General features: G+C 36.0%; 3 protein-coding genes across 9 annotated transcripts; all 3 read left to right on the plus strand.

Moving 5' to 3' along the window:
• The first annotated feature begins 3212 nt into the window (after positions 1-3212).
• On the plus strand, positions 3213-6894 carry LOC143468400 (carbonic anhydrase 2-like). The gene is made up of 7 exons (XM_076965590.1): positions 3213-3372; positions 3648-3848; positions 3921-3985; positions 4212-4388; positions 5001-5155; positions 5390-5471; positions 5554-6894. The coding sequence occupies exons 1-7, from the start codon at positions 3330-3332 to the stop codon at positions 5671-5673; spliced, it is 843 nt and encodes a 280-aa protein (XP_076821705.1). The 5' UTR covers positions 3213-3329; the 3' UTR covers positions 5674-6894.
• A 2745-nt stretch (positions 6895-9639) lies between these two features.
• Positions 9640-18058, plus strand: LOC143468398 (solute carrier family 2, facilitated glucose transporter member 5-like). 3 transcript variants are annotated; one of them, XM_076965586.1, is made up of 14 exons: positions 9640-9713; positions 11009-11098; positions 14427-14537; positions 14701-14805; positions 14888-15036; positions 15214-15338; positions 15456-15554; positions 15671-15850; positions 15972-16159; positions 16242-16352; positions 16614-16788; positions 16954-17081; positions 17245-17403; positions 17501-18058. In XM_076965586.1, the coding sequence occupies exons 2-11, from the start codon at positions 11084-11086 to the stop codon at positions 16725-16727; spliced, it is 1197 nt and encodes a 398-aa protein (XP_076821701.1). In that variant the 5' UTR covers positions 9640-9713; positions 11009-11083; the 3' UTR covers positions 16728-16788; positions 16954-17081; positions 17245-17403; positions 17501-18058. The 3 variants fall into 3 exon arrangements, with proteins under 3 accessions (XP_076821701.1, XP_076821700.1, XP_076821703.1); XM_076965585.1 differs by lacking the exon at positions 9640-9713 and adding an exon at positions 10741-10930; XM_076965588.1 differs by lacking the exon at positions 9640-9713 and adding an exon at positions 10741-10930 and having other exon boundaries at positions 17248-17403.
• A 2796-nt stretch (positions 18059-20854) lies between these two features.
• On the plus strand, positions 20855-26967 carry LOC143468387 (solute carrier family 2, facilitated glucose transporter member 5-like). 5 transcript variants are annotated; one of them, XM_076965569.1, is made up of 13 exons: positions 20855-20984; positions 21769-21879; positions 22027-22125; positions 22231-22370; positions 22640-22764; positions 22878-22976; positions 23123-23302; positions 23850-24037; positions 24138-24248; positions 24653-24827; positions 24976-25103; positions 25270-25428; positions 25526-26967. In XM_076965569.1, the coding sequence occupies exons 1-13, from the start codon at positions 20967-20969 to the stop codon at positions 25592-25594; spliced, it is 1602 nt and encodes a 533-aa protein (XP_076821684.1). In that variant the 5' UTR covers positions 20855-20966; the 3' UTR covers positions 25595-26967. The 5 variants fall into 5 exon arrangements, with proteins under 5 accessions (XP_076821684.1, XP_076821683.1, XP_076821685.1 ...); XM_076965568.1 differs by having other exon boundaries at positions 22231-22379; positions 25526-26966; XM_076965570.1 differs by having other exon boundaries at positions 22258-22379; positions 25526-26966.
• The last annotated feature ends 99 nt before the right edge of the window (positions 26968-27066 follow it).

Here is a 27066-nt window from a genome sequence, read left to right on the forward strand (position 1 = left end):
GGTGCAAATAAAACAAGGTTCCAACGAGCCCTCCGTTGCGTGTGGTCGTGTGGGTATATGTTACCAAAGGTGTAAGTATAGCCTATAATTGGTAGCGATGGAGATCACAGATCATTTTTAAGGGACTCAAGCTTACAAGTTTTAATTTTATGCGTAAGTTACGTGATTTTTCAACTTCAGTAAACTGACGGCGCTGAAGTAGTTATTTCGGACAATTGGAAGACAAAACTAAGCAAAAAACTGTAGCATTCTATTTGAAGCTAGTTAATGAAAATACGGGAAATAAATTAACATAACTTACTGTTATCGTCTGCTCTGTAGCCGAGTGGTTAGAACGGTGTATGCATGCTTAACGTTCGGACCCGTGTTGGAAACCCAGAGGCGCTTCGTTGCGCCGTTGCCGCAAACGTTGTAATGCACTTGAGCAAGGCATTGACAACGTTTGCTTGTATTCAGTTGACCTGGTAATTGGTAAACAGTCCTAACTATACTCACTATTTTCAATTGGTCATAGATATCTTTATCATCATGTTTAATACTTGAACAAAACAATTTTTACGTGATAGGCTATTTGACCAAATAGGTCAGTTTTATGCTATCTTTCTAACTTTGCTAGAGTGTTTTAAACTTAAAGCAATCGCAGACTGTGTTCGCCAGTGAGTAAAATTCATTGAATTCATGGTCAATTTCATTATAGGCTAGCTTACTATTTGTACCCTGGTTAATAATGCATAGAACATCTACCAAATCGGAACCTGTAAATCTCGTAAATCTCAGTTAGTGATATCATTGGCATTAATATCTATTTTGATTTTGATGTTCGAATGATCGTGGAATACAAAAGTTAAAAAGTATAAATGGTAACTTGTTTAATAAATATACACTCCAATACAGAGGTAGGCCTAAGCATTTTCTCGTTAACGAGACTAATGAAAGTTCCATAGCAAATTTATTTTCAAAGATATGAAATTATGTGCGACTTCTCTTCGAAATAGATCCCCCTCAATTAAGTAAAGCTACAACAAAGATTAAGCTTCCCGTTAGATGTTCAATTTTGTTGCTGTAGACTCTACAGCGTAGAGTGTAGAGTATGGAATGCCAACGTATATAACGTAGGCCTATATTTATCGAATCATGTACATTTGGCAAATCATGTAGTCTACATTCTTCAAATCATGCTTACATCCACCGAATCATGTACATTTGGCAAATCACGCTTGCATTTACCGAATCACGTACATTTGGCGAGTCATGCTTACATTCACCGAATCATGTACATTTGGCAAATCATGTAGACTTACATTTGGCGAATCATGCATGCATTAACCGAATCATGCACTTTTGGCAAATCATCTATACATTTGTCGATCCATGTATATTTGGCAATTCATGAAAACGTTATGCGATTCATACGTACTTTTATAGAATCATTTAGTGTTTTCAGAAATGGTGTTGGTTCAGCAATTTGTGTAGGCTAACTTATATTTGTCTAATCACGCATGTCTTTTGCAAATCGGTTAGCCCATTTTTAATTTACGAAGACTAATATCCAATCATTTGGCCAGTTTATAATTCATGGTATAGGCTAAGTTACATGATTAAAAAACAGACATTTGATTAACAAAACTGCAACCCGATTAAAGAAAACACCATTTGCTATTAGGCATTGTAACTTGCCAACAGCCAGTTTGCTTTGCAATTGTTATATCTGACCTAAAATGTCGTGGCTTGCTTTAAAAAAATCAAGTTTTTAAAACTGTGGTGTAATTGTAATGTTGCAAAACCATTTTGAAAATTGCCATATAAATAGTGCAACGGCAATCACAGAAAGCCCGTTTGAATGCCGGTTTTCACGTTCGGCTTGTTGTTTCGTGATTGGAATCTACCAAATTACGTTTGAAAACTCTCAAATCAAATTATGAAAACAAAACATAATTTGCAAAGTTGCGATACAATACAAGTCTTTGTTTTTTTTGCGGCGTTGGCGTTCCATAGTAGAGTTCAAAACTTTCATAGGCTACATATTATGAGCGCCGAGTGACCCTCACCAAGCTACCGTAACACATCGTGCTGTTTTGTCTTGAAAACTATAGGCTAAATTTATTGTTGGTAGTAACTTCCTACAAACTGTCAGATACCTTAATTGGTGAAGTTACTTGACACTATGAAAAATTTTAGTTTCGTTGTGATATTACTTGTGTGAATTATTACACAACAACCATATTCGCCATAAAGATCGCACTACATTGGCGGCTATTCTTACAGGATGAGCGATGACGATTGATATAATTGATATATTGTTTTTCTTCTGAATCGATAGTATGTGTTCTCATTTCTCAAACGGCCGACTATGCTGTTTAGTTGTTTAACTTCTGTTTATGCATATTACTAGATGATAAAGTTCCCATTTTTTCATTTATTATCAGACACAAAGGCTTTCACCTTCGAGTAAAGCTTACTGACTGTTACATAGCGCGGTAGTAACAAGTGAAAGAGTAAAAGAGTAAAAAGGAAAGATTGCAAACATTACAACAGTATTTATATGTGGCACACCAGTTCAAGCGAGGTAATTTATCTGAACGTCATTAAGGAGAATTTAAGTTTGATCAACAACTGAATTGCAAGATCCCAAAATAAAATTTCAGCATTTCAAAAACCAGTCGTGGCTCGCGACTCGTACCGTAACCGTCGCAAAACTATGCAACTGTCTAACCCGGAAGTGTTCTTCCAAATCGTGCAAGATAAATGCTGTAGTCGTGCTTCCATTCTCATATTATAATAATAGCAACAACCTTTTTTCGCTAAGATTTATACGAGAATTGGTTAAAAGCGCTGCAAACTTAAGAGGCAAACATTCCAGACAGAGGATGTAATCAAAAACATTAAATTGAATTTACGTTCACTTTTTAAGTTTTGTTTAATGAGTATAAGTTGATGTATATTTCGGCAATTAGTGTTGGCTAAAAAAATATAAAGAATTGCGACTTAAAACTTGCAACATCATTCGATATGAGCAATTTGTTCGAATAACTTAAAGAGGTGGATCCACGATATTGTTCTCTTAAGCCGTTGTTAAATGTGAGAATTGAAAAGCGCTGCAAATTGACTGGACCAACCATTATAATAACTATAAATAGGATTATGGTGTCGTTTTAAACCTTTCTTAAGTACAAACGATTTGGTGAGAGTTGTGCAGGAATATTAGAAAAATTGTTTTCAAAAAAAATCAGAAAAACACTTGGTTTAGGCGCTTGGTTTAGGCAACAATTGGTTATAAACTTACCTTTTTCTTTTAATATATTTTAATCAGTGATTGTAAAGAAGAAGTCATGAAAACTGGGTTTATTCTATCATTTCTTTGTCTTCTACTCAGTAAGTTTTAACTTTTATAGTTTTACTTATATAATTTACTTATATATTTTAAAGTTTTTACCTTTATCAGTAATGCTCTTATATATATGTATGCAAAGAATATTGCGTCGTTATGCCGGTTGAGTGTGATACTCAAAGCGTCATTGCTTTACTGAAACATTTTCTTTCATATCAGAGCAGATCACAAAAACACAACGTTCAAGAAAGCACAATCAAGTCGCTAACTTGCGTAATTATTAACACTTTATTTAAATACTTGTCTGTTGTGTATAAAGGCCTGAGTGTTTGCGATTCATGGGATTACAAATTCCCGGAAACTTGGTCACGTGAGTATCCAGCTTGTGGTGGACAAACACAATCTCCAATCAACATCGTGACTTCCGAAGCAGTACCACACCAGCGTTTGGGAAATTTTACTCATTCTCATTTAAACAAAATTCCTGAGAGAATGACATTGAAAAACAACGGACATACTGGTAAAAAAATTATTACTTTGCGTATAAACTATTTCTAAAACGAAAAATAAATTTACGGACATTTGACCTCAGTCCAGGTTGATTTAACCGATGGTTTCATCATTGCCGATGATCGTCTTCTTCCCGGTGTATTCCAGGTAAATTCTTTGAAGCTACAATACAACTTCTAATAAATATTGAAGCTTAAGATATAGAATAACATTTTAGTATTTGAGAATCAACAACCGTTAACACGAAAAAGAAACAATAAATTACTGCATGCAGTATTCGTTATACTGCGCCTCCCAGCGCAGTTTAAGTGTAAGTTGTAAGTCTCGGTGTAGGTCGAGATAACGATTAGGACAAAGAATCGTTCATTTTCAGGCGGCGCAGTTTCATTTACACTGGGCCAGACGTAATGGGAAAGGTTCAGAACATTCCGTCAATGGCCAGCGATATTGGGGCGAGATTCATATTGTACTTTACAACACCAAGTATGAAGATTTAGGCACTGCAGCCGACAAACCTGATGGTTTGGCAGTGCTGGGATTCTTTATTACGGTATGTGCTGTATAATATGTGTATAGGAAGCATACTGTGGCTTATCACTATGCAACACCAACTGTTGCGTTATACAGTTTCTAGTTATATAAGGTACATTGTAATTTAGTAATTTAATCGAAAGTTATAGGCCTATGTGCGTTCATTTTTATAAGAAATAGTTTTACTCCATGCAATTGTCTTAACGCACTAATTATAGTCCGTTTAAAAATCGTTAAATCCTAATATGTTTGTGATAACACCTTTATCAGTCGAGTCAATGTAATTTCATTTTAACACAAATGGCGTATTCCATCAAGAAAGTGAATTAGGACTGTAGCAACTTGTTAAGTGCATTGCGAGGTTACAGCAGATTAATTGTCTTATAAAACAAAAATTTTTACGAAATACTTTTGCAATATAAAACAAAGAGGTCTATCAGCATTTCACAATCGAAATCACAACAGAAAAAAATTTTTGTTGGCTTTTTAACAATTTCTTAGTCCACTTAGTTGCCCCAATGCCTCTTTAGTGTAAAGTTTCTCAATTGTCAGAAAATAAAATGAAAGGTATACACTATACAGTAATTATAAATTGCTTATTACACAGCATTATGTTTTCTTTAATTTACAGGACCAGGTCGGGTCTCAAAACAACGGAATTGGCAGGATTGCAAATATAATCTCAGGAGGACGTGCTCAATACAAAGGGGAGACCGTGGATATTCACCCGTTCCCAATTAGCTACCTGTTGCAGCAAACTCCTATGGATACCTACTATCGATACAAGTACGCAGTTTATCAACATATGGCATCATCGCCAACTGTTTCTCAGTTAATTGTTATTTTGTATCAACACTGCTGTGTATAATTGGTTTCAGTTTTTGTACAGTAACTGAAAGAAAATTGAATACTTCAACTAATAGCATTAAGCATATTATTTCAAAGTGGCATATTCTGTTCAAGAATGCCTTTTTCAAACACGTGGTTGTACTAACCACTTAATGCTTTTTGCTATGACAGAGGTTCTTTGACGACTCCCCCATGTTATGAGAGCGTGACTTGGACTGTTTTCAGCCAACCAATTTCCATCAAAAAAATACAGGTTCGCTTTTGTTCTTTATACTGTACTGAGTTTTAACAGCGTGGTTAATATCCCATTTATCTTATGGATTATAATGTTTCAGGCAAAAGTTTTCGAAGCAATTGTTTACGAAAATGAACGCGGTGATCCTGTCGAACATATTTACGATAACTATCGGCCAGTACAACCGCTCAATACACGTACCGTCAATCGCCATGATTAGTTAGACGTATTATGGTCGTATAAACAGCTTACATTGTCCAATTATTTGCATTTTCTAAACAAAACCTGAACTTCACGTATGAGTGAGTACGCCACCAGCTTTTACCAAAACTGTAAACGTGTGATAACAATTTCAGTTCTTAGCTCGTGAAATGTAGCTTTTGCCCTAAATTAGAAACAAGATCATGACATTGCAACATCGCTTTGTTGATAGTCGTAGAATGTTATGTGTTATTTTGTGTGTAGTATATGCCTACATGAGCTGTGATGCTTAATCGACGTACCGTAATGACTAATGAGTCATCTAAACACGAGACATCCAAAATTACAAAATTATCATCTCCAACCAATTCTATAGGCAGGAAAATTTAAAGATATGATAAAGCCTACAGTTTCCGCTCGTTAGTTGCATTTGGTATGGGAACATGTACTACTGGAAGACGCTGTTTCCATTGTCTTCCAAGTTGTGTCGTTGTAATTATATTTCCGCTATTTACCGGTCTATAACATAACGTCATACTTGCCATAAGTTCAATCTCAGTTCACGGTATAAATGCATACTTGTCGAAGAATAGTTGATTGACAATCAGTTCCGCCACTTATGAACTTATTGCACTATGATAAGCCCATACTTGTCACCCTATTTTGTAAACATGTTATTTACATTGGATTATGAGCTTGCCGAATTCGAAATAATCCATATGTGATTGACAACTTAATTGGTAAAATATGATTATCTGCACCATTGACTTCGAAATAACTACATTGTTAACATAAAAATAGACAATGTTGATTGACATTTGTTTCCTTTTATTGAAAATTTCTAAATTGAAATTATCACCTGACCGTAAAACTTCGAGTCTAAAAGCCCGAATCATTTCTTGTTATTGATAAACGCATTGCGCCTTAAGTTGAAGTTCTGTTTCTTTATTATCTCCTTCAGTGTATAAATCTATCGTTGCATGCTATGATTTTATTAGTTTTAGTTTAGTATTAGTTCCTCTCAGTATTCAGTTTAGAGTTTTAATGTTCAATGAATGAGAAGATATAGATCGTAATAACTCTGTGAATAATTCTTTAAGTCAATGAGAAATGTAGAGTGATGCACTTTGTTTGCTAATTGGTTTTTAAAATCCTTCTTATATAAACAATAATATTGTTGTAATTTGTTAGTGTTTGTTTGAAGTAATAATGAAGAATATTAAAACCGATATTAATCAGACTCTCAGTGTTTAAAATTTATACCATTCAACTGAAGTTTAGGAATTTCTAGACAGAATTCGCAACCTTCAAATCGTTCTTAAGAGTCAGATTGCAATATATTAGATATCCATGGTATGGTATAAACTATATACTGTATGAAACAGTAACCACCACAACATAATGCGTAGCTGTCAATACACAGCGTGATCTTTTACTGTAACGTGTCAATGTGCGTACGTATAGTCCTTATCTCATAAAGGTTGTTTAATGAAAAACCGTATAGAGTAGTGTTAAGTTTTGTTGTCCTCACTCTTAGAATTACATCTTTTAATTTTAAAAGCAGTTAAGTCTAGTTTCCGTTCACACAGCTCATTTCAGGAGCTCCAAGACAAAACTGTCAGTGCAACTACTTGTCGGACACACGTCGATCAAAGACACTTGTGTTTAATTAACCACGGAAACGCGCAATCGGCCGCAAGGAAGAAACGCAACACATACAGGGCAAAAACAAGTGTAACACTAGCAAAGATGCTGGCCGAAAATAAGAAAAGAAAGATTTTGATCTCGGCCCACAAATATTTCTTCGAAGTATGGCGGAAATGATATCGATGAAACAGACATTGCTAGCTTAGCGATTTGCAAGGTCAGTAGGTTATACGTTTCCGATTATAGGTTTGCAAGGTCAGTATGGAAAATTGGCAGCCAATGAGAGCACATTTCTATGCACTGTGCGGATCATCAGCATCAGCTTAGTTCCACGATTTTTAACCTGGGAAGCTGACTTCCCTATAGGAGTATAGGGGATGTGAAGTAGAATATTGGGGGAAATAAATAAGAACTGCATATGAAAGTTTTAATTGCTGTAATGGGGAAGCTGTTAACGCACCAAAACTGAAAATAATTGCAACAATTGACATGTTGTTGTTATAATGCTCTTATCCATTGTATTAGGGCAAAACTTTTTGTTAGCTGTGTTCGTTAAGATTGCTGTGAAAGTAGAAGAGAAGAACTTGTTCGGGTAAAAAAGGAAGCAGAATGAAAGGGCAGAAATCAATAGTCAAGTTAGTGTTTACGACATTTTAGCTATAAAAACCGTACACTTTGGTGAATAAATTTGTAAAGCAGGTTTACTTCATTAGCTGTCCCACAACGACGTCTTTAGCAATTGAGTAAATTTGAAGGTTGGAAGTCTTTTATACCGTTAGTTAGAGCGATTTCTATAATTTAGTTTTTCCAGTTAAAGCTCCGAAGATACTTTTAGCGAGTTAAAAATGAAGGAGTTTTGTGCTGGTTTAAAAAAAAAACGGTACCTAATCAATGCAGGCAGCATTTCAACTGCTGGGGTATAATGTCTACGATTACATGGATAACTTTGTGCACCTTGAAAAAAATTGGTTGAAAGTTCTCACTGAAGGGGGATCCACCGAAGATTTTCGTCGAATGTTTGACAACGTTGACGCTGTTACAGACATTACCGGATGCTCTTTTTTGGGATGAAACTCATAAAGCTTTTCCAGAAGCAAAGGTGAATCTTTTACTGCGGCAACGACTCGTATAGGTTATATGCAGCCAATACCTGTCTTTTTACTGCACATGCCAGTGCAGTTCACGGTGTTTTATGCTGTGTAAGCATAGTACAACCGCTTGAGGTCGGACAATACCTGCGTAAGCCGATGTTTATCAAATGATGCTATATTATGAAGCGGATAGGCAAAACGATTGCGCACATTGCGATAAATCTACCACATTTTCAGGAGTCTGACTCTATGACATTAAGTTTGTGTTAGTTTAGACATGGAGTTATCCAGATTTTTATTCAGGAGTTTGTTGTGGACCAGAGTGGTCCAACTTCAGGACCGCGGCCACGGGCAAACTTTTTCCCACAAAACAAGTGTTTGTCACGGGTACGAGAGATTGTTACTTGTGGCTGGCAGGCCTGAAGTTGGACCACGCTGATAAAAAAAATCTACTGTAGAATAAAATTTAGATACCTCTATGTCTAAAGACAAGCTTTAGGCTATATCATAGGGTAAGATTCCTAAAAGTGAAATCTGAAGTATATCCACATTTAAAAACAATTGTCACGTCATACAGAGCAACATCCTCGAAAATGTCGTGCCTTTATCAAAAAAGTGAACAAATCTCTTGTAAACATTATCTTGACCGCTACACCAATAAAATAATTTCTTAACAATAAAATGAGTGCGCCACCACCTGAAGAGATTTTCCCCCCTTGAATAAATGTAGATTGTGTTAACTATTCACGACGAAGAAAGTTGGATGCAAAGTTTCGACAGTCAAATAAGAGTAAACACCCAGAAGCCTTTTCTCGTCTTGATGGCAATGCTATCTCCAACGTGGAAAAGACTGGAAAAAAAATGGAAAGTAAGTAAATAGGAAACACAACATGCAACTTGTCATTTTGGTTTACGCTACATCCTATATCCTGCGCGGAATGTTACCTGTGCGTATACCAGAAAATGATATTTTTATTTAAATTTGTTGCGTACAATGGCCTGTAATATGATTTGAAAAGCGTAAATAGCCTGTAAGAATAATATACCACTTGCAAACTATAATAACTATTTGGATTCAGTTTGGTCGAAGTGAGTCTAATTCTAATAAAGTTTATTGCACCAAGAATAAAAACTACAGAGCTTATTTTGTTTTGAGGAACTACAGCTGTCCTCGCTGCGTTGTTTTTAACTTGTAACATTTTCCATTATAGCGATGGCTGTATTTGGTTTTGAGTTCAAGCAACACTTTTTGAAGCCGAGCGAATACAACAAACTCCTTGCGAGGATGACGTTCGGACGACACAATGCTCACGTCATTCAGGTAAAAGTCGGTCTGGGTGTATCAACAAATAGCCTACACAGAGTTACCAGCATCAACCTAGAGACATGCTTCTGTCGAACACTGATCAATTTACATAAATATTAACAATACTTTGGTTTGTTTGCTGTCTTGAAACTTGGAGTTGTACTAACAGAATGCTCCAAAAGAAAAATTGCTCGTGTTTGACGTTAAGGATGGGTGGGAATCGTTGTAATAAGTCAAAAAACTTACAGGGCAATATAATTTACGTGTACCAGGTCTGTCTGGCCGTGTTGCGATAAAATTGTCATTAAAATTATAAGAAAGCGTCTATTTCACCTTGAGTAAGTCACGTAAAATGGGTGGTTAAAAATGGGTGGTTTGGTTAGGAGAATGAGAACGAAAAAAGTTTATTTTATCCATTTAAGTTAGAGATTAATTGAAATTAGATTTTGTTTCGGAACTTATCATGTGCTATGTTATACATTAGTTCATTTAGTCTGTTCGGTACCGGAGCGGTTAGAGTGCCTTACTCGGCCCGAACCGGGCTCCATTCTTAATTGCCCTTTGTTGTAGTAATCCCAAGGGGAATTTCAGGTGAATTCCGGTGGGGAATACCCGCATCAGACGGTCCCGCTAAAGAAGCCGCTGCAAATGTCCGATCAAGCGTCAATAGTGCAGCCGGCACTCTTTCACAGAAAAAAGTCGTACCTTCGTAGCTATTTTTCTTGATTTCTTTTTAACCTAACTCAAATGCATAGCAACCATTTTATTATAATCATTTCCTGTCTATGTAGAATTTTCAAGCGGCTCTCTAGGTTTCTAGTAAGAACAACGATTTCGTTAATATATATTCAGATTACCGTAAACCTTGTCATTGGAATTGAACATAGCAGAAAAATTTCCATCCTAAAATCACACGAATGCTCAACTCGCGTGATCTCCTTTCACAAATTCCGTTACGCCTCACCTATTGTATTGGTGGCAGTTACAGACAGAACGTTCAGATGAAGCGGTATCACCAAGGTTGACTTGTTAATTTCGCTTTAAGGTTTCCTTATACAAATGGGCACAGAGCAAAACTGAAGTGTTAAGAAAATAAAGGCAAGCTGCCTACTACTGCATATGGCAGATTAAATGGTATATGATGAAAAAAATTATTTTGATTGAAGTGACGAGTTTTGAAAATGAGACCAATATACTCAGCCTGTGGAGCCATTTCACAAAAACTTGTAAAGGTAAAATCTTGGCCGGGTTTCAAGTTGGTTTTACCTGAAATTCTACAAGTTGTAAAAAACAATGTTGATGTGTTGCAGAATAGAGTGCGTGAGGTATAAGTGTGTTTACTTGTAAGAATACTTGTACGGAACTGTGGAATACTGTTGGCAAAGATGGCTGAGACAGAAGTAAGTTGATAATGAAATACTTTAATAAACAAAAGTTTCGAATGTGTGTTACTGATGCTGCTTAACATAGCGTTTAATGCACGTTATGTTAATGACTGATTTTAACTAAACGAGAAGTTGTCGTAATAGTTATAATGGCATTAATGTTTACCCTACTATAGTATGCATGTTTCCCATGTTTGTTATAACAACGGAATGAGTTAAAAAAAGTTCCGGAATACAATTTCCTGCGTCGGTTCCTTGTTGATCTACCGTTATTTTATATGGGAAGTATCTTGCTTATTCGAAGTGCGATCATTGAGTATTCCACTTTAGAAAACCATTGGCTGTCATATTAGAGTTTTTATCTAGTGTTATGTGGATTACATTAACAGTTGGTGTTTGCTTTAAAGCGTCACACATAACTTTGCATGATCACACACCTGAGCATATCACAAGCTTGCTTGAATCACAATAGAAATTACGCCAGACCACGCCTGTGTCATGCTTCGTCAGTCTTTACTCTTTGCGGCCACTATACTATGGTGTAAATGTACAGGTCTAAATATAGATTTAATAACTGTAGTCTTCTTCTTCGTGTGGAGTAGATGGTTCTTTTTTTTCTCGAGAGAGAGAACAAAAACCTCATATTTGTTAGCCAGCTGACCAGGTTTTCATCCATTGTTGTCAGACCACGGTTCCCACAAGGATGGCGGTATGTGGGACAAGATGTTATGACGTGGTCTGCAGTCTGCTCTTCTGCACCACACTCACCGGCCGCAGATGGAACCGTACCCCATTTGTGCATAGTTGAGCGGAAGAGGCCAACGCCAGTTCGAAGGCGATTGAGCTTGGTCCAAGCACACCTGGGAAAATGCATTCCCGGTGGTGATGTGCTGGCCTCCGAAATGTAACCATGGAGTCTGGATGAATTTTCTTGCTACTCCATGCTCCATTTGTAATCCGCCCAGCTTGCCACATTGGTGCTTGACTGGTTAAAGTCATCCAGTAAATCCAATGCAGCAGGGACAAATGGGTGCCAAATGGAATAACTGTACTAAAGATGAATGATATCAGCCTGGGCGCTTATAAAGATGTAAATTCACTGTCATGAATGTTTGCTTTCTTGTAACAAATACGGCGCGGCGGACTTGATTGATTGATCACCAGATAACCTATCACCTGTAGAGAGCTGATCAACCGCTCTTTAAAAAGAGTGTCGTTTACGCTCCTTGTGCTTTCGTTCTTCTACAAAAAATAGTGCGTTCGTTTCTCTGCTCCCGTTCTGTTCCTTGCTCCGCCCACGTTCATTATTTCAATAGTCTATTATTCACTTTGAAAGCACATCGCTTCATTTATAAAAATAATGGCGACGTGAAACAAATTACTACGTAACAAAATTTAAAAAAAAGTTTGTTTGGCTACATTTTTTAAGTGTGTCTATATGATTTTCAAGCGCTGATTCCAAAAATGTTATCAGTTTTTTCTAACATCGATCGTTATCAAGATACAATGAATTCCGTTTTTTTTGTGATTTTCTGTTAGCTGTAGGTTTTTATGCGGTTATGATTGCTATGATCTGTGTCTATCAGTATTATCATGTTGTAAATCGGCATCCTATTTACTTGAGGAAGTGAATGGGCATGTGGGAGTGATGATGATGATACTGCCAACAAGAATAGGCACTTGGAGTTTTTTGTCTACTTTGACGTTATTGAAGACCTTTGCTATTGCAAAGATGTGGAAGGTCTGTTTAGTGCTGTTGGAATAGATCATGATCCTACTCAGTGGCGGCTTTTCATTGACAGTTCTACCAAAAGTCTTAAAGCAGTGTTACTTCACAATGGCAACATATATCCATCAATTCCACTTGCTTATTCATTACAGATGAAAGAAGAATATAAAAAAGTCAAGCAACTGCTCATTAAAATCAATTACGCTCAGTTAAGTACTTAAGTGGTATGTTGGTGGTGACTTTAAAATGTTGGGATTTTTGCTTGGTCTGCAGGATGGTTAGGCCTACACAAAATACTCTTGCTTTCTGTGCTTGTGGAATAGTAGAGCTGACGGTTAGCACCATGAGAACATTCATTGGCCGACAGGGTAAAAACTAGACCCAGGAATGTAAAACGTTATTAGGGAGCCTCTTGTAAGCTGGAAAAAAGTATTACTGCCACCATTTCATATCGAATTATGTCTGGTATAACAGTTTGTCAAAGCTTTGGATTTTCAAGGACAAGTTTTTCAAGAAATCCGTTCTTTTCCCAGACTATCACTTACCAAAATAAAAGGAGGAATTATGTTTGTTGGTCCCCAGAGAAACACAATGTTAAAGCGTAAAACCTAGGAAGAAAAATGAATAAAACAGAAAAAGAAGCGTGGCAAGCATTTCGAGGTATGGTTGATGGATTTTTGGGAAATAAAAAGGACCAAAATTACAAAAAGTTGGTGGAAAAACTTATCAAAAGTTACCAAAGCATGGGTTGTCGCATGTCTGTCAAACTTCATTTTTTATGTTTCTATCTGGATTTTTTTCAAAAAAATCTTGGAGACTTCAGTGAGGAGCATGGGGAGAGATTTCACAAGGATATTGTGCCAATGGAAAAACTATATAAAGGCCGCTGGGACAGTGCAATGATGGGAGACTACATTTGGTCTTTTGTAAGGCAAGACGCAGGAGTGGTCATAAAAGAAAGGCTCACTCAAAAGTACATTTTTGAACGACTCTAACTGTTTGAAAAAACTATGTTAGATTTATTTTCAAGCCTTCATTAGTACTGTTTTTAAACTGGCTTTTGCGTTTAATAAACCGAACAGAACCTTGATGTGGAGTTAAAATCTACTGCAAGAGTAGAACTCAATTTGCTACTTACAGTTACATCAGATGAAACAAAAAATTTGAATAACTGAAATTGTAACGACTTACAAAAAAACTAACTGGATGTTTGAACTCAGCACTCAAAAATACATAAGGGGGCATTACAAAAGTAGACAAACAAAAATTGTGTTACATAGTCTTATCGACGCAAGTAAAAAGTTCAATTACCTTCGTATAACAAAGAAAATCTGTCTTAAAGAAGTCAAAAAACTTACAAATTTTTTATAATCTTTCGAAATCAAAATCGCTGCTAAACGAAGGAGCGCAACTGTGTTAAAACCTTTAAAGATCCAAGAAAAGAAACTCTTCATAGAATAAGCTTCTACAATGGTATTAAATTTTCTATATGGGTATACGTCTGGACTTGGCAAAATGCAGATGCCTCTGGTTTCCTTTGATTACTGATGAGCTAAATTTAAATCCAGTTTTTGTCTTGTTTGTGTTAACTGTTAACCCGATGTTTTTTAAAAGAATTCAAGCCGCTCACTCGTTGTATTGTACATTGCTGTCTTCACGGCTGCTCTAAGCTCGTTTCAATTCGGGTACAACATGGCGGTTCTTGACGTTAAAGACTCCTTTCAGGTAAAATATAGTTATTTTAAAATACATCGCGTAGTCATCGGAATGAAACATTAATTGCTATGCTTAAAACGTGGAAAACTTAGATATATGTTTGTTGCCAACTACAAATCACAATCATCCACTCTGTCAATGCAAAACCTTTGAATTGATCTGTTTTTATCAGGTGCTGCAGTCGTACTTTGGATTAAAGGGTGAAATTGATTCAGTCAACAAACCGCTTATTCAGAATCGTTTGTATTCACAAGATTCTGAAAACAAAAAAGCTAATGTAAGTGCAAATATTCCATTTATTGCTAGTTTGACAGTGACTATTTATCTTTCGTTACCACATCGTTAAAATCTTTTCACAGCCGATAACCGCTTTCCGGGAGACTAAAACAATGGAAAAAATATGCGTTGAGAAAATGGCAACTCCATGGTACCTAGCGCTTTGCATGTACACAATCGGTGGCATCCTCGGTTCAAGCTTGACTGCTTATCTGGTGCAGTGGTTGGGAAGGTTAACTTATTAATTTTTTGATATTTTATTAACTAACCTAGCTCTTTTCTAAGCTTATGGGCTACTGGTTATTAGGTTAGATGTTAATGTTAATTTAACCTTTAATTTGGCTTAATCTTCGAATTAGCAACGTTATTATAAGTTGCTTGGAGATGCATTTTAACAATGAACTCTTAGTAAAAAATCGTTACTGGCAACAAATCACATGTCGATTCTTGCCGCCGCTCTGATGTGGATGAGCAAAGGGACGCACTCCTTAAAAATGATAATTGCCGCTCGAGTTTTACAAGGGTTGCACGCAGGTGGGATGAGATAATTTAATTAACTCAAATCTTGTAACGCAACAATTTGTCTTCGGACATTTTTCTTTTCATGGACATCTAACCTATAATATATACTTAGAATGGAAGTTTATTTAGGTCTGGCAATGGGGGTTACCCCGCTGTATATCGGGGAAATTTCCCCGAAATCGATCCGTGGAGGTCTTATATCTGTTCATCAACTTTTTGTCACCATCGGTAAACGTATATGCATGATATTGAGAACTGCGTTGGCCATTTCTTAGATATGTTTTTGTTTCCGAATTTAAACACAACAACATATAAGCTTATCTAACACTCCAACTGCGTTAAAGGGCTTTTGACTGCACAAGTTTTGGGGCGTTCTAATGTGTTCGGAACAGAGGACTCGTGGAATCTGCTCCTGGCGTTTCCCGCTTTCATTTCAATTTTGCAGCTCCTTATTCTTCCTTTTCTTCCTGAAAGTCCGAGATATTTACTCATCGATAAAAATCAGCGAGCAAGAGCCATTGAAAGTAAGACAAGAGTCATTATTTCAATTACAGGACGAGCAGAGCAAATATAAAAAAGAAAATCCAAATGCTTCGTGTTTAAATCGATGGTGTAGTTTGTTTCTTATTGCACTAAAAATTGCAGGTTTAAAAAAATTTCGAGGCACAGACCAAGTTGATGACGAAATTGCCGAAATAACCGAAGAAGCAAAAAAGGAGGAGGAATTCGGAAAAGTATCCCTATCAGACTTGATAAAACGGGAGAAACTCCGTCGTAAATTTTTCCAGCTTGCGATTAACCAGATCGTTCAACAACTTTGTGGGATTAACGCTGTAAGTGGGATTTTTTAACGGTGTGGAAGGTCAAGATTGTCTTACGTTTTGCTGATTTTACTTGAAATAAATTCTTTTGCAGATTTTATTTTATGTAAAATGCATCGTGGTTCCTGGTGATGCGCAAAGCGAGTCACAAAATAATGAGCAAATCTTGGTGGCGGCTTTCAATGCTTTGATGACCCTTTTGCCGGTAATAATAGTTTTAACTCTTTGTCTTACCCTGACGTTGATTTGATCTGTCATGACTGTAAGCATAATTCGTCAGTTTTTTCATGAATTGATTTGGGATAAAAATCTGCTTTTGTGCCTTTCAGTATTCCCATCAATCACTTCTTTTAGTTGTTTTTTTCCCCAGTAGCTACTTAACTATTGCAAATTTACTAATATGAAGGTTTTAAAAGAAGCCATAAACCATAAAAATTACAATCCTGACATTCATTTTGATATTCAGGTTTTCTTGATAGACCGTGTTGGTAGAAAACGATTCTTAGTTGGCGGTTACGCTGTTGCTGCTGTCTTCAGCTGCTTATTAACAATAAGCCTTTCTATTCCCGATTCCACATAGACATCTTATCTACGAATTACCTCTGTATGCGGATTTATTGCTGGATTTGCCATTGGACCAGGCAAGTTTCGGCAAACTGCACTCCATAATGGCTTAATGTAAAGGAAGTCAGTCTAGTAATGCTGAAAACTCTATACAATTCTCTTCGAAATGTATTTACACAAGAATTGCACTGGTACTTTTATTATGCACCAAAATAATTGATACGTTTTCTTGTTCTTCACAGGACCCGTACCTTGGATTTTGACGGTTGAGTTTTTCATGCAAAGAAGCCGACCTCTAGCTTCGGCAGTTGCAATATGCCTCAACTGGATTTTTACATCGGTCATTTTCTGGGTCTTTCCTGTGATGCAGGTATATTGCAAGGCAATTATTAGGCTGTACTATAAGCGTTTATTCAACATTAAAAGCGAAATAGAGTTGCCTTTTCATATCCTTATAACAACAACAGCTGAATTTTTACTTAAACAACAGTTTACAAGTGTTGTTGTTGTTGTTGTTGTTGTGAACGTGACAGAAGTCCATGAATGGATACATGTATTTTTTCTGCTTGATTTGTACCTTGTCCGCCATATACTTCTATGAAGTTCTTAAGGAAACCAAAAACAAAACTTTCCAGGAAATTCATCAGATCTTTGAACAAGAGAACGTTGCACAAATAAACGAGCAAGAACCGGTGAGCATATTTAGGTGTCTGTTGTCGCTAAACCTTTGCTATCAAGTGAGCTTTCATTTGAGCTTGGTTTCTACTTAAACAAAAACCTCTTCTGTAGCTTAACATTTCGACGTCAGTGAGCAACTTTACAATCGAAAACTCTACAGTGATCATCAACCGTGAATAACGAAGAACTTAATAACATTTGAAGCTATCAAACGTTGAAAGGGACGCGTTTTTCTGGTCAAAAACTGAATAAATTTCATCGCTGAAAAAAGTTCAAAATTACCTGAAAAATTACATAAAATATGTTTCTCCTATGTTATCTACGGTTGATTAGATACGTTGTTCGACCTATTCCATTCGGTGATGGTTTTACTGCAATATCTATGATTTGTTCCATTGATGATGGAATTAATGTTGGCACTCCTGTACAACTGATTAGCAATTGTGAAACAACAGCTTGGGCGTGTTAGATGAGTTGTTATTTTTACTTTTCAAATAAGATTTGTGTTTTAGTATATTATTGCGTTGTACAAGGTATATTTACTTGTTTCAAATCGTTTGATATAATGGCATGATCTAAGATCTGCTTTGCCAAACTTGCTTTTATGCTAGCCATTATAGCATAATAAAATACAAATTCCACCAGCAAACAAAGAGCGGGAAAAAGCATCGAAGCTCAAAGGTTTAAAACAAGCAAAAATAACTTAACTAAATGAAATAGATGAAAAATGGTTAACACGGCCGCTAAACCCAGCATACAATAAATAAGATTAAAAAAATATTGCAACGACAAAACAATGATCACAAACACAAACATACGTAATGAGTCATATAAAGTTTCATACTGAGACAGTGCGGTAATTAGGCTACAAATAAGCTGATAAACAAAACATGTAAAGATGCCTGTTGGTGTGCACGTAGTGGTTACAGTAAGAAATCCAAAAACAAGTTGGCTTTACGTCAAAGAATAGTTGCCAGTAAGTATACAGGAGAAAGGATTAATAATATAAGTGGTTTAGCAGTTTTTACCTACAATCTATCACAAATTTGGCTTCTTATTATGACGGACACACCGTTCATCGTGACGTCACCATATAAAACAACAAGTTCGACGATTGGGATTTATAGTAAGCAGAGAAGTAGTCTTAGGCTAGCTAAGAAGTTTTGGATGAAATACGCATCCATAAATAGATGATTAGCAGCGGGCAAGACTCCTGTATAGACTTATTACAATTGTACTGCAACTTTTTGCTGTACTTAGTTGCTTCCGGCACATGTGTCGTCACAATCCGGGTCTCTGGCACTTATTGCGTTTAAAAAAGAGTTCGTTGCATATAACTAAGCTGGAAGTACTCCTTGCGTTTAAACATTAACAGAGTGCAGTGCATTAAACATGCGTTCCGTTGTCCGGAAAACCGCCACAAAGCCAATCTTAAAATGCATTTAAGCTTTATATGTATAAAAGCGCTCTTGAATCACTTTGACTGATGGAATAACAAACGTACGAAATGTAAAAATTTATAACACATGGATTTGGCAAATTGCAATTATTTAAAATATGTACCTAAAAGTTATTGAATGTACGTTTAACATAAACTATTTTAGTAGTAATATTTAGCCAGCATCATGTTTTCAAATCCAAACTTTAAGTGAGTTATGACAAATGTAACTAATATATTGGAGCGGATTTGTGTGACTCAGCTACTTAAATGGGATAACTGATTCGTTATAAACATAAATACTAACTGTTTATGATATGCTTTATTTATACGGTTATAAAAGTTAACACATATTACAACAATATCACTAAATACGGATGACTTATTTGACTTCTGAAGAGATAGGATGTGAATGAGGAATTCATACATAGGCATAAACGTCAAATCGTTTAAACAGGCTGTTTTATAGACTTTTGTCGAATTGCAAATGCTCGTTTGTGCGCATGTTGTTATTTTAAACCTGGCTTTATTGAAAACAAAGCTTTTAACCTTTGGAAATTTGAGCAATTTATTTTATTTGAGATCCCGGTTGCCAGGTAACTAAATCGTTGAAATAAGTCCACAAGCATAGCTCTAAATTTGCCTTGGTTAATGTTTAGCTATAAGTTAGAACGCGGTTGCGTAATAACTTAATATGTAATTGGATATTGTGCGTATATTCGTTGCTCATTCACCACAAACGCTTTTTACGCAATTATAATTAAAATGCTTTAAATCCAGACTATATGTTAAATGAAGAAAAAAAGGAGTGGGTTGCATTTGTATTATAAAAGTATTGCTTAAGATACATTCCGGTTTGTTTCTTGTTGGTTATTACAATTTCGAGATAGTTTTGAACGGAAAGTGTCAAAAGTGCTGTACGTGAAAGTGTTGTAGACCCCGTTATATCAGTGCGTAATGCTCTCCCCATACCTGATTCTATGATAGCAACTAACTTACTCAGAGTTTGACTTTCTTCACGGTTCAGTTATTGCCAGATTTGCCATTGGATTATTTATGCATAAACTTACATATCTATTGTCACTATATGTTTGCAGATAGCTTGGTGTAATATAATAAATTGCATTAATCATTTATAAGAATGCTGTTATATACAAAATAATTTTGTGGTAATCATCCTAAAGACCAAAGAAGGTACACAACCAAAGCAGGGTCAAAACAAAAAACGTTGAAATAAAATCATCAACATTATGTTAATTTGATTTCAACACATAGCGGATTTGGTTTTATTCGTAGGGCCATCGGCACAGTTTCTGTTCTAATTTTATTGCATCCTGTACATTTTTTGTGGTTGCTCAAAACTTAGGCGGCCTTGTATTGGCGACTCTTAGGTGGGTATGTACTGTCAAGCAAAGAGTACACTTACACAAAACATCCTTTCTTTTTACCGACGACGTAATCGGACAAAGTCCTGAATGTATCTAAACAGATCTGGTAAAGGAATATGTAAAACGCGAGTAAGTGGAACAGGACCGACTTCAGCTTCGCCAATCACACCTCGAAGCATTGAATTTCGTCATCTGTGTGTTGCCTATCAGAGTAGTTGCGCCAGACAGACAGGTAAAATTCGGCGACGGTTCCTCATTTCGGAGTGGGCAGGTGTATGTTATGTATGACAAAGCAGTTAACAGCAAGTTGAGGTGCATCCAAACGAACATAGTAACAAACAATTTGGTTGTTTAGTTTCAACAGTTTGGAAATTTTTTTAAAGTTATGGCAAATATTGCAATAGCTTTATGGAAGGTTGACACACTTTCCGAAAATATTATTGCGTTAAGAAAGTGCCAGGAATGGTGACGAACATCATATAAGACAAGATCAGATAAGATCAGCTTTCAATGACAACTGCTGAATCAGATACATGGGCTATTGGAAGATAAACTTTAGCTTAAACGTTAAAACTCTTCATTAAAAATTGAATTTACCCGAAATACTATACCCATTTACAATAAATGGTATTTATGTAAAAGAATAAATAAGGCTGATAGGAGGCGTAGGCAGCATATTGGCTATTATTGCTTTAAAATAATAAATTGACTTTGACGATCTTGTGGATTATCATTGACCAAAAGTGTAAAAATGCCTGAAACACAGCAAGTAAGTTGATAAAATATGTTGAATATTAGAGAAGCTGCATGTAGGCCTACTTCTGAACTTATTGCTAATAAAGTTAAAGATTTATTCTAACAGAACGCATTGTTTCTGCAAGAGACTTGGTTATGAATTAATGAAAGCATATTTTAACATATAATGCTCCAGATTTATTCTCCTGTACAAAGTTTAAGTTACTGTAAAGTATTACCCATTCTTGTTTTAACAACGCAGAATATTGGGTAACAGTGAGCTTCCGGAATACATTACAGACGAAAATTTCGCTTTTGTCACAATGGGGAATATGATATGGCGCCCTTGTGTTATGCTTTGTGCGAGCAATACTGTATTTCTTCTTTACGTTCGACCGAAACAATTTCGTGCGATACTTGTAAAAAAATTAAGAACATTGGCAGTAACTGTAATAATAAATTGAAACCCAGCTATAGCTGCCCAAAAGAATGTGAATTCAATGGTAAATATGATACTGTAGCTTTCTGGTAACGATGGTTGATTAATCAACCGAAAACCAGGCGAAAATGCGTCAAGGATCAATACATGTAAAATAGAACAGACTCCTGTCTTGCTTGGTAAATATTTCCCGTCTTTACACTTCAACTAAGGACAAAGAATCGAGTGATTTTAATTTTTTCAATAAACACTACGTTCTGAACAAGGAGTCTGTTTAGCCAAATTCAATTCCATTGTATGGAGTTTGTGCATGGAGTATACATTATATTGATTTATTATTAGTACTAATGCGAATTTTATTTGATTTTTTTCAAAATAGTGCTCAAGCCACTCACTCAATGTATTGTACATTGCTGTCTTCACGGCTGCTCTAAGTTCGTTTCAGTTCGGGTACAACATGGCGGTTCTTGACGTTAAAGACTCTTTTCAGGTAAATAGCCCAATACTTTTGGAAGGCTGAAGACAAAATATTGCACAGGCTAAACTGCACAAGCAAAAGTTTTATTCCCAATCATTGCTTATCAGTTAGCCAGGATATAGCCAGCAGGACATTCTTACAATTCACGGATTTTATCAGGTGCTGCAATCATACTTTGGATTAAAGGGTGGGAATGGCTCAGGCAATGACACAAATATCCATGTTCCTTTGCATTCACAGAATTCCGAGAACATCAAAGTACCGAGAAGTGTAGTTATGGTGTTTAGTGATCTTTATTAGAATATTGGCATTATTTGCTTATTCAAAATTACAATTACAAGAACGTCAACGTTTTTCTTTTAGACAGAAATTGCTTTTGTTGGGGTTCAGGCTTGGAAAGACGTTTGTGTTGAAAGAATGTCGACTTCATGGTACCTTGCCTTGTGCATGTACACCGTTGGTGGCGTCATTGGTTCCAGTTTTACTGCTTACCTTGTTCAATGGTTAGGAAGGTAAACTTAGTTTGTCTGTGTCGTTTTAGTTCGATGACAATTAAATATTGTCCGACTATGTCCTTCTTAAACGGTATCATTTCAAAATCGCTTTGCTATCGTTATTTCAGTTGTTAATGATGTTGGACAAGGAAGATGTCTTTTTGTTGTTTGTTAATTCCTTTTGTTGCCAATTGTTTTGCTGTTGATTTGAATTTGTTTTTAAAGCTATCAATGATAAATAAAGCATCTGAAAACTAAATATACAAATAATTTTTTAGGAAAAATTCGTTACTGGCAACAAACCACATGTCGATTCTTGCTGCTGCTCTGATGTGGATGAGCAAAGGGACGCATTCCTTGGAAATGATAATTGCCGCTCGAGTCTTGCAAGGGTTGCATGCAGGTAACACAGGATATTTTATTAAAAGAAATTCAGCCTTGCATTAATTTAGTTCTACAGATTAAGGTTTCTTTTCATGAACATCTTATAAATATTTCAAATATAAGTTTATTCAGGTATGGCAATGGGGATTACCCCGCTGTACATCGGAGAGATTTCCCCGACATCAATCCGTGGAGGTCTTATATCTGTTCATCAGCTTTTTATTACCATCGGTAAACATTTCAATACCCTTATAACTGGGTTACTTATGCTTGCTTATGACTGGGTAATGGGTTACTTGTTGAAGTTCGTATTTTCTTAAAAATCAACTCACACTTTAATATGCACAAATAACATTAACACTCTAATTTCGTTGAAGGACTTTTGACTGCACAAGTTTTGGGTCTCTCTGATGTGTTCGGAACAGAGGACTCGTGGAATCTGCTCCTGGCGTTTCCCGCTTTCATTTCGATCTTGCAGCTTCTTATTCTTCCTTTTCTTCCTGAAAGTCCAAGACATTTACTCATCGATAAAAATCAGCGAGCAAGAGCCATTGAATGTAATAAAAACAAGCCTATTGATTTCATTTTTGGGATTGAGTAGGAGGATTTGACACATTCAACATGTGGCGCATTCTTTCATTGTTGATAAGCTTGTTTCCGCCGTTAATATGGGTCATTTCATTAGTAGCCTACTGCTTTGCTATCTGACTTCAGAAAGAGCTGTTCTTTAGCATCGAAAGTGACTTAATGAGTTATATGGAGCTTTATTAGTAAAAACCTCTCAATTAACAGAAGGTATGATTAGTTAAATTCAACTTGAGTAGTAGTAAAAGGAAAAGTTAAAATTTCCGCATCGAAGAAGAGTGTTTGTTATACATGACTTGTGACCGCATGATGTGTTGCTGCAGACGAATGCAGCCAATACATAAACCATTAAAATCGCTGTAATGACTAATAATAAACATCACATTTATAAAAAATTGTTAAAAGCTATTTGAAGCGCAGCCGCCACAAACACGATGTGATTGAATGCACTTAATCCCAGTAATAATGTGTAAATTAAACGATTATATTATTTGTTGTTTGTTACATTTAAAATTACAGGTTTGACAAAATTTCGAGGCACAGACAAGGTTGACGATGAAATTTTGGAGATGATCGAGGAATCCAAGGTGGAGGAGGAATTTGGAAAAGTATCCCTACTGGATTTGATAACGCAGCAAAATTTTCGACGAAAATTCTTTCCTCTCGCAGTCAACCAGATTGTGCAGCAACTGTGTGGAATAAACGCGGTAAGTGTAGACTTGTTTACCGTGCAGAGTGTCGACAATATAGTTTTGCTTTTGTTGTTGCTCGCAATATAGGCATATTACATGCTGTAAAATGTTGCAGATTTTGTTTTATGTGAAATGCATCATGGTTACCGGTGACGCACGTGACGAGTCACAAAACAACGAACAAATTTTGGTGGCGGCTTTCGAAGTTTTCATGACACTTTTGCCGGTGATTAATGTTTGATATTTTTTGTTATAAAGTCGGTTATTTGTCTAAAAAAAATCTTTATTTACTTATTTTAAAGAATTGAATGAGCAAAAAATTTTATTTTTGCGCTTTTCGTTAAATCCATGACACACTATAAGTTTATACAGCGATATAGATTTAAGCGACCGAACAAAGGTGCCGGATAGACCAAGGTACCTCCTCTAACCCACTAGGTTTTTTACTGGGAGGGCTTGAAAATGACAAATTAGACTCTACACAGGCGCATTGCACTTTGCAAAAAGTCCAACCATTTCTAGATATAAGTCTTTCACCCGTAGTTTAGTTACTTATCTAGCAAAAACACAAATAAACATTTAAAAAAATTAAAGTAGAAAACATAATTTGCTTATCAATTTGATATTCAGGTTTTCTTGATAGACCGTGTTGGTAGAAAACGATTCTTAGTTGGCGGTTACGCTGTTGCTGCTATCTTCAGCTGCCTGTTAACAATAAGCCTTTCTATTCCTGATTCCACATGGACATCTTATCTACGAATTATCGCTGTATGCGGATTTATTGCTGGATTTGCCATTGGACCAGGTTACGGGACCGTATAAATAAGGGTTGGTTTTAAAAACCACTTTATCAAATCAAATCACACAAATTTAATTATCCCTAGAATATGTGTAGGTAATATGCCCAAAATAAAAACTTTTAACCAACAGTCTATTGTGTCCTTTAACATTAGGACCCGTACCTTGGATTTTGACGGTTGAGTTTTTCATGCAAAGAAGCCGACCTCTAGCTTCGGCAGTTGCAATATGCCTCAACTGGATTTTTACATCGGTCATTTTCTGGGTCTTTCCTGTGATGCAGGTATATTGCAAGGCAATTATTAGGCTGTACTATAAGCGTTTATTCAACATTAAAAGCGAAATAGAGTTGCCTTTTCATATCCTTATAACAATAACAGCTGAATTTTTACTTAAACAACAGTTTACAAGTGTTGTTGTTGTTGTTGTTGTTGTTGTGAACGTGACAGAGGTCCATGAACGGATACATGTATTTTTTCTGCCTGATTTGTACCTTGTCCGCCATATACTTCTATGAAGTTCTTAAGGAAACCAAAAACAAAACTTTCCAGGAAATTCATCAGATCTTTGAACAAGAGAACGTTGCACAAATAAACGAGCAAAAACCGGTGAGCATATTTAGGTGTCTGTTGTCGCTAAACCTTTGCTATCAAGTGAGCTTTCATTTGAGCTTGGTTTCTACTTAAACAAAAACCTCTTTTGTAGCTTAACATTTCGACGTCAGTGAGCAACTTTTCAATCGAAAACTCTACAGTGATCATCAACCGTGGATAACGAAGAAATCAACAACATTTCAAACTATAATGCAACATAGAAAGGGGCACGTATTTCGGTCAATACCTGAGTAATTTCATTACTCAAATAAATTCAAAATGGCTTGAATAATTACGTAACAAGAATTTGTCTACATATCTATCTTGTTACTAACTCGTTATGCGTTGTTAATATGTTTCGATTTGGTAGCGTTTTTATTCTGGTATATATATATATATACTGTCAATATATTGATGACAGTTTTCGTGATCTTATTTTTATTCGGTTGATAGAATTGATTTGGGCGCCCAATATATGCTATACTGCGTTGTACGCTTTGAAATTGTTTTGAGCTAAAATGCCATGTTCTTAGAAAAGTTTTTGTCAAAAATGTATTTGTACAACTTCTCTTTATTTTTGGCTAACTTTAACTTTATTTATCTCTTGTTCAATTTTTTGCCACTTTTTTCCGAACAAACTTGAAGGCAACCTAGCTCAACACAATTAGGCCAGTCGATCGATTTTGTTACAACACACAGCCTTCGGACCGTGTTAGGTTTATACTGGTTTGCTTTTTACTAAGTAAACCAATTGTCCTCTGTGCAGCGCACAGTATAATTTTCAATGTGAAATGACATTCCGAATGCATTGTTTTATGGCTTACGGCCTTTTAAAAAAATACCGTGGTAGCAGTTTAAATTTTAAGGAAATTGTCGGTTCCTTTTTTTGTTTAAGGTAGCAATATATTATATAGCAAAGGTGGGCAAACTGCGGCTCGCCGACATGTTTTTTGTGGTTCTTCTAGTTGAATAGTAATATCCATTATTGTCCATTATCCATGTATTGTTTACCATAATTGTATTGACACTACTGATTTTGCGGCTCGCTGGTGCTTGTAGTTTTCCGCAAGTGACTCTTTCATTGAACAAGTTTGCCCGCCCCTGCTATATGGCTTAAGAATGCGTCCTTAAAAGTATAAGCGACTCTTTAATTAAAGCTGTTGTGATAGGTACCGATAAGAAGTATATGATCGTCGCCAAATAATTTGGCCCCTGTAATTCATTGGTCTTTCGTAATGTCACCTGAAAACATTTTACAAATCGTTTTTAGAAATCTCGTTTATGCAAAGCAAACTTTGTTTGAATGCTGTTACCTATATACGGTGTATATGTGTTGTCAAAACTCGTGTTTTTGCGTTAACACAACATCAACGACAATCTGAACGACTGTAAGATGAAGGTGTCTTCTTTTATCATTTCTGCTGAGTCAGCATCGTTCGTGATATTATTTTGATATTTGATGTTATGAATTTATTTTTGTCAAAATTGCTTTCGCAGAACTTACCCTTAATTGCTATTAGCGATGCAATTTTTTTGCGCTAGTTCTATGGCAGGCTACGTTTGATCAAGTTTTTCGCTCGTTTGAGAACCTTAGCCGGCGTCGGTAAAACTTTTTCAACGATAAAATGAGGGTCAATTCCAAAAATCAATTGA

The sequence above is a fragment of the Clavelina lepadiformis genome, chromosome 8 (genome assembly GCF_947623445.1).
Source record: "Clavelina lepadiformis chromosome 8, kaClaLepa1.1, whole genome shotgun sequence".
In the NCBI taxonomy this organism is placed as follows: Eukaryota; Metazoa; Chordata; class Ascidiacea; order Aplousobranchia; family Clavelinidae; genus Clavelina; species Clavelina lepadiformis.